Source organism: Oncorhynchus mykiss, chromosome 12 (genome assembly GCF_057628025.1).
Source record: "Oncorhynchus mykiss isolate SJ-2025 chromosome 12, ASM5762802v1, whole genome shotgun sequence".
In the NCBI taxonomy this organism is placed as follows: domain Eukaryota; kingdom Metazoa; phylum Chordata; class Actinopteri; order Salmoniformes; family Salmonidae; genus Oncorhynchus; species Oncorhynchus mykiss.
Window position 1 is genome coordinate 20,131,571 of NC_143033.1, and position 15,342 is coordinate 20,146,912.

Genomic DNA, 15,342 nt, shown 5'->3' on the forward strand with positions numbered 1-15,342 from the left:
AAAATAACTGATTAAATAGATGAAGTATTGTTACCTGGATGTTTCGGATAAAAGACACAGTGACTCTTTCCTCAAACTCGTTGAGTGGGGTGTAGAGGTTGAGAATTTTTACGATCTGTATGACAAACAAGACACTGGTTAATACTCTTCCTGTGAACTTTGAGACAGAGTTGTTAGTAGAGCTCTGTGTGCCGGATGCAGTAGGATTGGTGATGTGATGATGAGAGTGGAGCTCTGTGTGCTGGATGCAGTAAGATTGGTGATGTGATGATGAGAGTGGAGCTCTGTGTGCTGGATGCAGTAAGATTGGTGATGTGATGATGAGAGTGGAGCTCTGTGTGCTGGATGCAGTAGGATTGGTGATGTGATGATGAGAGTGGAGCTCTGTGTGCTGGATACAGTAAGATTGGTGATGTGATGATGAGAGTGGAGCTCTGTGTGCTGGATGCAGTAAGATTGGTGATGTGATGATGAGAGTGGAGCTCTGTGTGCTAGATGCAGTAAGATTGGTGATGTGATGATGAGAGTGGAGCTCTGTGTGCTGGATGCAGTAAGATTGGTGATGTGATGATGAGAGTGGAGCTCTGTGTGCTGGATGCAGTAGGATTGGTGATGTGATGATGAGAGTGGAGCTCTGTGTGCTGGATGCAGTAAGATTGGTGATGTAATGATGAGAGTGGAGCTCTGTGTGCTGGATGCAGTAAGATTGGTGATGTGATGATGAGAGTGGAGCTCTGTGTGCTGGATGCAGTAAGATTGGTGATGTGCAACAGATTTGTAACAGGTTTGTGTAATAGGTGTTTAAGTGTACCTGCTGCATGGTGAGAGAGGTGCACAGGGAGCAGATCGCCTCGGCATCCTGGGACGTCTTCTTCTTAACCTGCAGCAGCTGGGCGGCCTGGATAACGGGCTCTATGTTAACCACCGCCCCGCTCTGGTGAAGGTTCTTCCCCCTCAGCCACTCCTCCATCTGACTGATGTTGTACCTGACCAATCACAGTGAAACACACTTAGTACATAGCCACCTGTTAAGTGAATAGCCTTCATCAAACCCATTATGCTACTGTAATGAGCTACAGTTCTTCTCCCTCTCTGTAACAGTACTGTGTGCTCCTGTCCTCTCAGCAATACAGTATGTACCGTTAAAGGGAAACTCCACCCAAAAATTATATGTATATATTTTGTTTCATTAGTCCACTGTTCATATCACATCTAATTGTATTTGTCACATGTGCCGAATACAACAGGTTCCCCAACATCCCTTCCGCCCTCAGCCTGGAGACCCTGCACATCCCTGCCAACCTAAGCTTAGACTTCCTCACTCGAGTCTGAGGCTTCAGCAAGAAAATATACCTAAAAAAAAGTAAGAGATAAAAATAACAAATAATTGAAGACATACAGTCCGATTTTGCATCATCATGTTGATGTGGCCGGTGACACTTTACATCATGAAAGTCCAATATCTTGAAAACTTGATTGCTGACATGCAAAACATGTTGGGACTATATCAACAGTGGAATAATGAAACAAATTCAAAAACATAGTTTTTGGGTAGAGTTTCCCTTTAAGAACCTGGAGTTCTTCATGGTCAGCTCTTATTAAAAAAAACAAGCCCTAGTAATATAGAACATCCCCAGCAAGGTTCTGTATATATGTAAACATACCTGAGCTGCATGCCAGTGCTCCAGGAACAGACGTCTTTCCTGAGCAGCAGGTTGTTGAGGGTGACAGCGTTGATGCTGTAGAACAGCTGCCGGACTACCTGGCCTGCTATCTCTGGGTCCAGGCCGTGCTCGCCCATCACACTGTGGAACTGGCCCAGCTGTCTGATCAGGGCCTCTAGGGTGTAGCTTCCCGGGCCCTCCCCGTCCATACTGGAGGAGCGGTTCCTGTAACCCATGGGCTTTACTCCCGCCAGGCTGGGGATGCTCTCACTCTCCAACATGGCCGACACTGTCCGGGGGAAGGAAGGAGATAGTCGTTCATGCAACTGATTCATTAATTAATTAATACATTTCTATAGGTTTGATTGTTTATTCATCTAATTTTAGGAAACATAAGTACTGAACTATAAGTACTGAACTGTGTAAACGTAGATCAGTAATAGAAGGGAATAAACATACAGTATAAAAGCCAAATATCATGTAAGTAAATATATCAATGTGAAAACAGCGGTAAAATCAACCCAGAATTAAGAAAAAGTTAGTCCCTTTCCAATTCCATTGTCCCTAATCTTTGGACCATACAGCTCTTGGCCCCTAGCTCCCCCAGCTCCTCACCGATCATGGGCTGCATCATGTGCTCTGCCACCTTGATGAGCTGCTGGTAGATCTGAATGGAGAGATCACTCAGCACCTGGCGGTACTCTGCCAGGTCAAAGTTCTTCAGGCAGTGCTCATTCTGTTTGGCTGTGTTCTGAGTCATAAACGCCTGGGAACACACAACAAGACAGGGATGACAGTTGTAGAGAGTTACAATTTGTAGAGTTTACAACAAGTGTATTTATGTTGTATTTACAAAAGTCTGTACATTTTTAAAATGCATTGTGTATGGAGAGAGATCAAGGAGTAATCCGATTGCATTAAATGTCTGACAATCTACCTCTTATTTCAATGAGCTCAGGTACTGAATATCTAGCATCTCTTCACAGTTTGTAATGAGCAGAATGATCTCTGAGACATCAAAGTCTCACCTCATCTCCACTGTACTGCTTGAGACAGTGCAGCAGACGACTCGTGTTGGCCAGCCAGAAGGAGGTCATCTCAAAGTCATTATTGTTTTTCTGCATTGGAATTGCAAAATGAAAGTGTGTTAAATACCAGAATCGCTGTACTTTATTTCTGACCAATCTTTTCTTGCAACTGACTTCCAAAGATCCATCGCAAACAGACATTAAAATATGTATGAAATCTCAATCCATATGTGTGAGTAGAACTCTGTATCTGTACCTTGAGGACCTTCTTAATGGCGTTGATGGTGGAGGTGAGCAGAGAGTGGACCTTCTGATCATCGTTGATGTAGTCCGCATGGCGGATGCACATGAAGAGGATGTAGGCAGGTAGGCAGGGCACTGTTGCTGATACAGCATTGGGCTTCATGTCTGGAACACCAAACAGAACATAATAACACTGAAACAAGTTCATCCACAATTTCAGTGATCATTGTAGTAATCGTGTGGATTTGAGAATATAATGTTACGTCCTGGACTGGACAGGTGTTGTACTTGTGATGCGGTCATATCGTAGCTGATTTGAGCTGCAATGTCGTACCAGTGATGAGTGTTTTGACCAGCAGAGCCTCGTCCTCCTTGTAGTACTCCAGCATGCCCTCAAAGTCCTTCTCTCTGCGCTGGACAGTCACCTGACGGGTCAACTGTGGTTTGGCCTTGGTGGGCTGGGATGATGCTGCAGTCAAAGACACTGGAAAGGGCAGAAGACAAAGTGGTCACTTCTATTGCCATAATCATCATAGTAATACATATTAACCATCATACTGTAGGTCCATCACTAGGCCTTCATTACAGCTCAGTGAGACCAATACAGACAGTATTCACTGGGCCTGTATTACAGCTCAGTGAGACCAATAGAGACAGTATTCACTAGGCCTTCATTACAGCTCAGTGAGACCAATACAGACAGTATTCACTGGGCCTGTATTACAGCTCAGTGAGACCAATACAGACAGTATTCACTGGGCCTTCATTACAGCTCAGTGAGACCAATACAGACAGTATTCACTGGGCCTGTATTACAGCTCAGTGAGACCAATACAGACAGTATTCACTGGGCCTTCATTACAGCTCAGTGAGACCAATACAGACAGTATTCACTGGGCCTGTATTACAGCTCAGTGAGACCAATACAGACAGTATTCACTAGGCCTGTATTACAGCTCAGTGAGACCAATACAGACAGTATTCACTGGGCCTTCATTACAGCTCAGTGAGACCAATACAGACAGTATTCACTAGGCCTTCATTACAGCTCAGTGAGACCAATACAGACAGTATTCACTGGGCCTGTATTACAGCTCAGTGAGACCAATACAGACAGTATTCACTGGGCCTTCATTACAGCTCAGTGAGACCAATACAGACAGTATTCACTGGGCCTTCATTACAGCTCAGTGAGACCAATACAGACAGTATTCACTGGGCCTGTATTACAGCTCAGTGAGACCAATAGAGACAGTATTCACTAGGCCTGTATTACAGCTCAGTGAGACCAATACAGACAGTATTCACTAGGCCTGTATTACAGCTCAGTGAGACCAATACAGACAGTATTCACTAGGCCTGTATTACAGCTCAGTGAGACCAATACAGACAGTATTCACTAGGCCTGTATTACAGCTCAGTGAGACCAATACAGACAGTATTCACTAGGCCTGTATTACAGCTCAGTGAGACCAATACAGACAGTATTCACTAGGCCTGTATTACAGCTCAGTGAGACCAATACAGACAGTATTCACTAGGCCTGTATTACAGCTCAGTGAGACCAATACAGACAGTATTCACTAGGCCTGTATTACAGCTCAGTGAGACCAATAGAGACAGTATTCACTAGGCCTTCATTACAGCTCAGTGAGACCAATACAGACAGTATTCACTGGGCCTGTATTACAGCTCAGTGAGACCAATACAGACAGTATTCACTAGGCCTTCATTACAGCTCAGTGAGACCAATACAGACAGTATTCACTGGACCTGTATTACAGCTCAGTGAGACCAATAGAGACAGTATTCACTAGGCCTGTATTACAGCTCAGTGAGACCAATACAGACAGTATTCACTAGGCCTGTATTACAGCTCAGTGAGACCAATACAGACAGTATTCACTAGGCCTGTATTACAGCTCAGTGAGACCAATACAGACAGTATTCATTAGGCCTGTATTACAGCTTAGTGAGACCAATACAGACAGTATTCACTGGGCCTATATTACAGCTTAGTGAGACCAATACAGACAGTATTCACTGGGCCTGTATTACAGCTTAGTGAGACCAATACAGACAGTATTCATTAGGCCTGTATTACAGCTTAGTGAGACCAATACAGACAGTATTCACTGGGCCTGTATTACAGCTTAGTGAGACCAATACAGACAGTATTCACTGGGCCTGTATTACAGCTTAGTGAGACCAATACAGACAGTATTCACTGGGCCTGTATTACAGCTTACTGAGACCAATACAGACAGCATTCATTAGGACTTCAAGCTCTCTCACCTTCCATATCTGGAACTTTCTTCATGTAGATCCTCAGCTGCTTCTTCAGCTTCCTCTCGTTCTTCTCCAGTTTCTCCACAAGCTCTTTTAAGTCCTGTAGTAGCAGAAACATTCAAGAAGGTCGACACAACACTATAACTTTCAGAGCTCTGGGCTGTTCCATTCCAATAGGTGTCCTTGGGTCCGTATTCACAAAGAGTCTCAAAGGAGGAGTGCTGATATAGGATTAGTTTAGCCTTCTGGCTCATAATGAATAATATGATTATATGGATGATTGTGTAGGGGGTAGGAGGTTGCAGTGTTCTCACCAGGTTGTCGTTGGTCAGGCGGGTGATCTCCTGCTGGACGCTGTACTCCACCTGGGCCTCAGGGGACAGAGACATAGTGTGGTTCAGCATCTCCTGTTTCTTCTCTATGTCGTCCTTCAGCAGCTCAATCTGGGTGTTGAACGCTGCCAGCTCATCCTCGTGCTTCCTGGCCTGAGACTGAAGCTGGGCCTCCAGCAGCCTGGGAGAGAGGGGTTGAGGGAGACAGGGAGAAGAAGGAGGAGAGGGGGGGGGGGTTACAATAAGCCTAAAGCTGACCAAACCTTCAAACTTCTACCTTGTAGAATTCCTGTACCATAGTGTGGAGACTATTAAATATGGCTTCATATGTCATTAACATCATAACCGCCACAGTTTGAGATTATTTTTGTCCCATTAAATGTTCTATTTTACCACAGACATAGGAAGAGGGTAGGAGATTAAGCAGGAAGGCAGTAAGTAGAGAAGGCAGTAAGCAGGAAGACAGTAAGTGGAGCAGGAAAGCAGAAGACGACAACCTGGCCACTTGCTTTAGACCCTGGTATGCCAGGCCCAGCTCGCCATCTTCATTCAAATAACCCCAGTCTGAAGCTTTGCTGCCGCCGGCAAGGCAGGAGAGAGACAGACAGAGACAGAGAGAGACAAAGAAAGGAAGAAAGAGGAGGAGGAAGTGAAAGAAAATGGACAGATGAAAACAGAACAGAGCAAGAGGAGTTAGCACCACAGAGAGTTAGAGCAGAAACCTCAAGAGGAACCAGAGATTTTGCAGTTAAAATCTTATAACTGACTTAGCAAAAAGCCCTCACACACACACACACACACACAAAAGAGGTACAGACAGACAGAGACAGACAGACACAGACTATCATCTCCTCTAAAGCACAGTGAAGGACCTCTCTCCAAGCAAAAGCTTCTATATGCACCTACACTCACAGGGATGTTTACCCTTTTAAAAGCAGACCATTCCTGCAGGGTGAGAGGGTGTCATTATATGGCCACCTGCCTCTCATTACTGCCATCTATCTGCTGGGTCATGTTGCCATAACGATGATGTCTAACACTTCCCTCTAGGTTAAAAGGTTCTGCTCTCCAGATACAACAGAGGTGCTAAATAACCCCGATGTCTAGGCTAGATTCCTCCAGCCGGGCTAGGACGCAGAATGAAAGATAAATATAAAAAGGACAGGAATAGATGAAGAGGGAATGGAAGATTGGTCTGGGTCGAGATGAATCTGTGTGCTTCGAGGGGTTCATCATGAGTAACAAAAATGTCTTCCCTCCCTGGTAATCTGAGAGCCATCTACAATACCACTGTGTCAACCACAATGGGGTGGAATCAAAAGCAGTGTGCAGTTTGCCATCAGTATTTCACCAGAACATCAGAATGATGGGGACAGTTTTGATCAGAAAGATGACCTGATGTTACTCTGAGAGGAAAATGCCAACCGACTATGTGATAATTCAGAACGGTCTCTCGGGTCTAGCCTAGTTAAAATGTTCATTTGGGAAAAGCTGCACTGAAATAGCTTTTTGGTTTATCTGTCTGTCTGTCAGGTACTGACGCACCTCAAACATCCCTTTCAGCAGGAGTTTTTAGATACTCCCCTCGGGAAAATGTTACAGGTCACTAGAGGAATAGAGTCAAACGATTCTTTGTCCCAGGGGCAGTAAGGTTCCTGAACGTCTAAAACCACCAGTAGGACCAGCGGACTGGCCTACAACTAACATTGCAGTTGACAGAATGTTCTATCGTGTATAGTGTATATACTGTAGAGTACAGATGATCATTAATCGCTCATGAACTGCACTTTATATTGTCTGTGTGTGTCTTCTGTCTATCTCGGATTGTATTTTTAATGTACAGTGCCTTGCGAAAGTATTCACCCCCCTTAGCATTTTTCCTATTTTGTTGCCTTACAACCTGGAATAAAATAGATGTTTTGGGGGTTTGTATCATTTGATTTACACAACATGCCTACCACTGACGATGCAAAATATTTTTTCTTGTGAAACAAACAAGAAATAAGACAAAAAACTGAAAACTTGAGCGTGCATAACTATTCACCCTCCCATAGTCAATACTTTGTAGAGCCACCTTTTGCAGCAATTACAGCTGCAAGTCTCTTGGGGTTTGTCTCAATAAGCTTAACACATCTAGCCACTGGGATTTTTGCCCATTCTTCAAGGCAAAACTGCTCCAGCTCCTTCAAGTGTGATGGGTTCCGCTGGTGTACAGCAATCTTTAAGTCATACCAAAGATTCTCAATTGGATTGAGGTCTGGGCTTTGACTAGGCCATTCCAAGACATTTAAATGTTTCCCCTTAAACCACTCGAGTGTTGCTTTAGCAGTATGCTTAGGGTCATTGTCCTGCTGGAAGGTGAACCTCCGTCCCAGTCTCAAATCTCTGGAAGACTGAAACAGGTTTCCCTCAAGAATTTCCCTGTATTTAGCGCCATCTAGCATTCTTTTCATTCTGACCAGTTTCCCAGTCCCTGCCGATGAAAACATTCCCACAGCATGATGCTGCCACCACCATGCTTCACTGTGGGGATGATGTTCTCGGGGTGATGGGAGGTGTTGGGTTTGCGCCAGACATAGCGTTTTCCATGATGGCCAAAAAAATCAATTTTAGTCTCATCTGATCAGAGTACCTTCCTCCATATGTTTAGGGAGTCTCCCACATGCCTTTTGGTGAACACCAAACGTGTTTGCTTATTTTTTTCTGGCCAATCTTCTGTAAAGTCCAGCTCTGTGGAGTGTACGGCTTAAAGTGGTCCTATGGGCAGATACTCCAATCTCCGCTGTGGAGCTTTGTAGCTACCTCAGGGTATCTTTGGTCTCTTTGTTGCCTCTCTGATAAATGCCCTCCTTTCCTGGTCCGGGAGTTTTGGTGGGCGGCCCTCTCTTGGCAGGTTTGTTGAGGTGACATATTCTTTCCATTTTTTAAATAATGGATTTCAGTGGTGCTTCGTGGGATGTTCCAAGTTTCTAATATTTTTGTTAGAACCCAACCCTGATCTGTACTTCTCCACAATTTTGTCCCAGACCTGTTTGGAGAGCTCCTTGGTCTTCATGGTGCCGCTTGCTTGGTGGTGACCCTTGCTTAGCGGTGTTGCAGACACGGGGACCTTTCAGAACAGGTGTATATATACTGAGATCATGTGACTGATCATGTGACACTTAAATAAAGTCCACCTGTGTGCAATCTAACTAATTATGTGACTTCTGAAGGTAATTGGTTGGCTATGAAGTCTTATCTAGGGACTTCATAGCAAAGGGGGTGAATACATACCACTTTTCTGGGTTTTTTCTCATTTCACTTAATCAATTTGGACTATTTTGTGTATGTCCATTACATGAAATCCAAATAAAAATCTATTTAAATTACAGGTTGTAATGCAACAAAATAGAAAAAACGGCAAGGGGGATGACTACCTTTTCAAGGCACTGTACGCACAGAGCCGCAACCACAATACCTAGGTGTCTGGCTAGACTGTAAACTCTCTGTAGACTCTCCTTCCAGACTCACATTAAGCATCTCCAATCCAAAATTAACTCTAGAATTGGCTTCCTTTATTCGCAACAAAGCATCCTTCACTCATGCTGCTAAACATACCCTCGTAAAACTGACCATCCTACCAATCCTCGACTTCGGCGATGTCATTTACAAAATAGCCTCCAACACTCTACTCAACAAATTGGATGCAGTCTATCACAGTGCCATCCGTTTTGTCACCAAAGCCCGAAATACTACCCACCACTGCGACCTGTACGCTCTCGTTGGCTGGCCCTCGCTTCATACTCATCGCCAAACCCACTGGCTCCAGGTCATCTACAAGTCTCAGCTCACTGGTCACCATAGCAGCACCCACCAATAGCACACACTCCAGCAAGTATATCTCACTAGTCACCCCCAAAGCCAATCCCTCCTTTAGCCACCTTTCCTTCCAGTTCTCTGCTGCCAATGACTGGAACAAACTGCAAAAATCACTGAAGCTGGAGACTCATATCTCCCTCACTAGCTTTAAGCACCAGCTGTCAGAACAGCTCACAGATCCCTGCACCAGTACATAGCCCATCTGTAAATAGCCCATCCAACTACCTCATCCCCATACTGTATTTATTTATTTATTTATCTTGCACCTTTGCACCCCAGTATCTCTACTTGCACATTCATCTTCTGCACATCTACCATTCCAGTGTTTAATTGGTATATTGTAATTACTTCTCCACCATGGCCTATTTATTGCCTTAACTCCCTTATCTTACCTCATTTGTACACACTGTATATAGACTTTTTCTGCTGTATTATTGATTGTATGTTTGTTTTACTCCATGAGTAACTCTGTGTTGTTGTATGTTTCAAACTGCTTTGCTTTATCTTGGCCAGGTCACAGTTGTAAATGAGAACTTGTTCTCAACTAGCATACCTGGTTAAATAAAGGTGAAATAAATAAAAAATGTCCCCATGGGGATAATAAAGTCATTCTCTTCTCTTGAACATTCTGTAGCTAAACTGGGTCTGTTGGACTACAACTGACTGATGTTGGTAGTAGAACTGAAAGCTGGGCATAGAGGTACAGTAGTGAACGTCTCTAGGCAATCTCCAGTTGGACAAAACTACAGTAGGCAACACTTATGTAATTGTCTGCAGTCACATAGAATGAAAGCTGAACCACCAGTGTGACAAATGTTCAATCCAATCCATAAGTAACCATGTGATATTTACATTTAAAAGCATTGCTGCCCATTCTGTGCACCAGTGGGTATGAGAGAAAAAACAGAAACATCCATATTCATCACAGGCCTGTTTGTTTTCCATTACTGCACTCACAATAGTAGGTACAGAAAGACAAACTTACTTCTTAGACTCACAGAGTCCATGGTAGGCCCTCACAGCCTCCTCCTTGTCTATGGGCTTCTTGCTGTTGGTCCATTCAGGCACGTTATTGGTTTCCTATGGAGAGGAGAGGGAGATAAATTTACGATACCATCAGACCCGTAGTAAAGACATTGGGAGAGAGTTGGTGGATACAACTGCTTTATAAGGTAATGAATAATGCAGACATTTATCGATTAATCTATTTCCCTCTTTAGATCAAACCCAATCAGTGTTTAATACTCACTCATAAACCTCAGTCATACAGTATGAGGGGTTCGGTTAAATGTGGAAGACACATTTCAGTTGTACAACTGACTAGGTATCCCCCTTTCCTTTCCCATTTATTGTAGTAAAACTGTCCTCAACGCACTTTCATACTACAGGCCAGCGCCTGTCTAAGTCTGCATCTGAACCAATCAGTTGGGGAAGGAATAATCAGAGAGACAGGCCATCATCTCTGAGGGCAAGACATGTCAATCATAATCACAAATAGCCTCCAACACTCTACTCAGCAAATTGGATGCAGTCTATCACAGTGCCATCCGTTTTGTCACCAAAGCCCCATATACCACCCACCACTGCGACCTGTATGCTCTCGTCGGCTGGCCCTCGCTACATATTCGTCACCAGACCCACTGGCTCCAGGTCATCTATAAGTCTTTGCTAGGTAAAGCTCCGCTTGATCTCAGCTCACTGGTCACGATAACAACACCCACCCGTAGCACACGCTCCAGCAGGCATTTCTCACGGGTCATCCCCAAAGCCAACACCTCCTTTGGCCGCCTTTCCTTCCAGTTCTCTGCTGCCAATGACTGGAATGAATTGTAAAAATCGCTGATGTTGGAGACTTATATCTCCCTGACTAACTTTAAACATCAGCTATCTGAGCAGCTTACCGATCACTGCAGCTGTACACAGCCCATCTGTAAATAGCCCATCCAATCTACCTACCTCATCCCCATATTGTTTTTATTTACTTTTTTGCTCTTTTGCACACCAGTATTTCTACTTGCACATTATCATCTGCACATCTATCACTCCAGTGTTAATTTGCTAAATTGTAATTACTTCGCCACTATGGCCTATTTATTGCCTTACCTCACACCATTTGCACACACTGTATATATATTTTGTTTTTCTCTATTGTGGTATTGACTGTATGTTTGTTTATTCCATGTGTAACTCTGTGTTGTTTGTCACACAGCTTTGCTTTATGTTGGACAGGTCGCAGTTGTAAATGAGAAGTTGTTCTCAACTGGCCTACCTGGTTAAATAAAGGTGAAATAATTTTTTTTTTTTTTTAATTAAAAATCCTTCTAAGGAGTATGACACGCCAATCATATCCTCGACTAACCTAGAAGGTGGGACTGGGAGAGAGCCGCTCAGTAGTCTGATATATTAACTAGACAGCCACATAAAGAGAGTCATGATACTGACAGTGATCTCTTCCTCTTTCTGCCACATCTCTCTCTCTCTGTTAGGGAAACGTCTTTGTGAGGCATGAGGAGGAGTGAGAATTGGAGAGATACGCCTCGGTGATTAAAGACTGTTTGTTCTGCTGCCTTCCACACCATCATCCTTTCTGCTCTCCTGTCCTTGAGTCGGCTTAACAGCATGGGGAGATCGCATTAACAATGCTCTTCATCGGGACATAAGTTCAGGTTAATACACTGTAGGAACATTACCATGTGATCTGCCATCGACTCCCAGTCTTTTACACTCCTAGTCCCATCTCTGTTGGAGGCCAGTCTCTGTCATAAGTCTCATAATGACTCTAGTTACATACTAGTTTATACATACTAATGATCTGTGGGGCTCAGTTGGTAGAGCATGGAGCTTGTAACGCCAGGGTTGTGGGTTCGATTCCCACAGGGGAGCAGTAAATAAAAGTATGAAAATGTATGCACTCACTACAGTAAGTAGCTCTGTATAAGAGTGTCTGCTATATAACTAAAATATATATATTTTTAAATGTAGTGTGGCTGTACCGTTGTCTGAACCCAACTAGAATGTAACATTTGATCAAATGTTTCTTATTCAATTTTTTTGTTTTGTGTAAGAAGTTGAAGACTGTCTATCATGTTTTTTATATTTTATATTTCACCTTTATTTAACCAGGTAGGCTAGTTGAGAACAAGTTCTCATTTACAACTGCGACCTGGCCACAGAGTTACACATGGAATGAACAAAACATACAGTCAATAATACAGTAGAAAGATGAGTCTATATACGATGTGAGCAAGTGAGGTGAGATAAGCGAGGTAAAGGCAAAAAAAAGGCCATGGTGGCGAAGTAAATACAATATAGCAAGTAAAACACTGGAATGGTAGATTTGCAGTGGAAGATTGTGCAAAGTAGAAATAAAAATAATGGGGTGCAAAGGAGCAAAATAAATAAATACAGTAGGGGAAGAAGTAGTTGTTTGGGCTAAATTATAGATGGGAATAGAATACAGGTGCAGTCATCTGTGAGCTGCTCTGACAGCTGGTGCTTAAAGCTTGGTGCTTTTAATCTGGCTGATTTGACCCAATAAAGTTTCAGCACATTATAGTCATTTTGCCCATCAACCCAGAGTCACAAACAAGAAAAGTATATAATCTGTGTATATTAATGTGTATATTAAAGTATATTAATGTGCCTGTACCTTTTGATAAGCAAACAGGGACATATAAAGTGGACAATCAATGCTGCATTTCCTAAGTACAGGCAACCAAAGCCATGTCAATTTAACTCCCAGTTTGTCAACTTACGATCTGATTGGTTGTCTCCTCTTTCTGATGGGCTGCACTGACAATTTGAGTCCTGAGGATGAGGACCTCCTCCTTGCGCACTTCCAGTTCCTCATTGGCTGCTTTGAGCTGGCCAAGCAGCAGGTTGTAGCCGTCCTGCAGCTCATTGGAGGAGCTGTTCTGGGAGGCGCGGTCAGCAATGGCCTTCCTCAGTTCGTTCAGGTCGTTCTTCAGCTTTTTGTTCTCAGACTCCAGCTCCTGCCTCTGTGGAAACACACGGCCAAAGTACAAAGAGATTTATTGGCAATCTAAAATTGAGTTTATGTAATCATTGGTTATCAAAGTGATTAAATACCAAGGCTCAATGTTGGAAAGAATGACAGTGATTGATAGCAATAAAAGTAATAAAGTAATATACACTGAGTGTACAAAACATTAAGAACACCTGCTCTTTCCATGACAGACTGACAATGTGAATCCAGGTGAAAGCTATGATCCCCTATTGATATCACTTGTTAAATCCACTTCAATCAGTGTAGATGAAGGGGAGGAGACAGGTTAAAGAAGGATTTTTAAAGCCTCGAGACAACTGAGCGATGGCTTCTGTATGTGTACCATTCAGACGGTGAATGGGCAAGATAAAATATTTAAGTCTCTTTGAACGGGGTATGGTAGTAGGTGCCATGCACACCTGTTTGTGTCAAGAACTGCAATGCTGCTGAGTTTCATGCTCAAAAGTTTCCCCATGTTTATCAAGAATAGTCCACCACCCAAAGGACATCCAGCCACCTTGACCACTGTGGGAAGCATTGGCGTTAACATGGGCCAGCATCCGTGTGGAATGCTTTCGACACCTTGTAGAGTCCACGCCCTGACAAATGGAGGCTGTTCTGAGGACAAAGGGGGGAGGGGTACAACTCAATATTAGGAAGGTGTTCTTAATATTTTGTACACTCAGTGTAGAGCAGAATAATATGTGATTGCTGCCACATTGAGTATGTTTACATGCACGCCAATCATTTGATATTATACTGATTATGGCAGTAGGCCGAGTATAGAAATAGTTAAACGCCTTACTCTACTCATCTTAAATCGGCATACGGTCATAATCGAAGTAAGCATACGCTGATTAAAACACTGGTTTTCTGAACAATCTTTAAAATGATTAAGACATGTAAACAGCTTAATTAGCGTTCCAGTTGTGTATTTGATGTGCACATGTGCCAGCACTGGTAGCGCAAGCCTCCCTCTTATGCACGGGCGGAGTTCGGAAAAACTGAAAGTATGCATCTTACAAATAATTTTCACATACAGACTTTATAGATCCAAACTCAGAATGAAATTGCCTTCGCAAAAACAACATGGTCACCGTGGTACAGTTTTTTTTTGATTGCTGATTTTCTGCATTTATGAAAGTCCCTTTAGGTAGCCTGACTTGAGATGTGTCCATGTAAACAGGATTATTAGGGAAATCATTCTTCTTGCAAAGCATGTAAACATTTTAGATGATCTATTATAGTAATCTGACTAACCACAATAATCATATTATTGTGTGGATGCAACTGTGCTCATTGTGAGTAGCTTAGTAAGTCAATCCTTGTAGAGACATCAAAACTATTTGTCCCTGATTTTCATTTTAGCTATGACAAGTAGCTATTTATCTACAGTATGGTAGGGGTAGGCAATTTGATTCAGCCGCAAGCCGATTTTTGTCTGAGCGAATGGTCGGGGGACCGGAAAATAATGATAAGAATTTGTACACTGCAAAGTGACCACAACGAAGCCAATAAAGAGATTGTATTTGAAATAACATTTCATACCTTGATTACATTGAGACACAATCACGTCTGTTTTATTTGTGGGAATACTTGGAAACAGATCTCCTAAATTAAACACATTTTCAGCGGAATTCCTAGTGATTCCTGCAAATGCTGGGGGCCCCAAAAAAACGTTATTTTTAACTTGCAGGCCGGTTTTGGCCCGAAGCCTCCTGTTACCAAACTCTGAGCTAAGGAATGTAGGTAAAAGCCAGCCATGGCTTTCAGACTACTGCAGTTGATAAATGGATAGACTGACAAGATTATTCATATTCTAAGATACCGTACCAGTGACTAATTGTGCTCAACTCTCTCTCTGCAGTGAGTCCCTCAGCATAAATAAAGGCACCAATAGTAGTTATAAGGTTCTCTTCTAC

The 15,342-nt window shown here is 43.1% G+C and overlaps 1 protein-coding gene across 4 annotated transcripts in view; it reads right to left on the minus strand.

Annotated features, from left to right (window-relative positions):
• Positions 1–15,342, minus strand: part of LOC110537143 (unconventional myosin-Vb) — a 75,998-nt gene that overhangs the window by 3,274 nt on the left and 57,382 nt on the right. For 3 of the 4 annotated variants that reach the window (XM_036937131.2, XM_036937132.2, XM_090191956.1), the window contains 11 exons: positions 13,170–13,412; positions 10,400–10,494; positions 5,539–5,737; positions 5,231–5,324; positions 3,270–3,419; positions 2,949–3,100; positions 2,693–2,782; positions 2,280–2,430; positions 1,665–1,953; positions 812–986; positions 35–115 (listed from right to left, as the gene is read on the minus strand). In XM_036937131.2, coding sequence (XP_036793026.2) covers positions 35–115; positions 812–986; positions 1,665–1,953; positions 2,280–2,430; positions 2,693–2,782; positions 2,949–3,100; positions 3,270–3,419; positions 5,231–5,324; positions 5,539–5,737; positions 10,400–10,494; positions 13,170–13,412 — 1,719 coding nt within the window. Of the gene's footprint in view, positions 1–34; positions 116–811; positions 987–1,664; positions 1,954–2,279; positions 2,431–2,692; positions 2,783–2,948; positions 3,101–3,269; positions 3,420–5,230; positions 5,325–5,538; positions 5,738–6,053; positions 6,132–10,399; positions 10,495–13,169; positions 13,413–15,342 lie in introns of all 4 variants that reach the window. The other variant, XM_036937133.2, reaches the window with a different exon arrangement.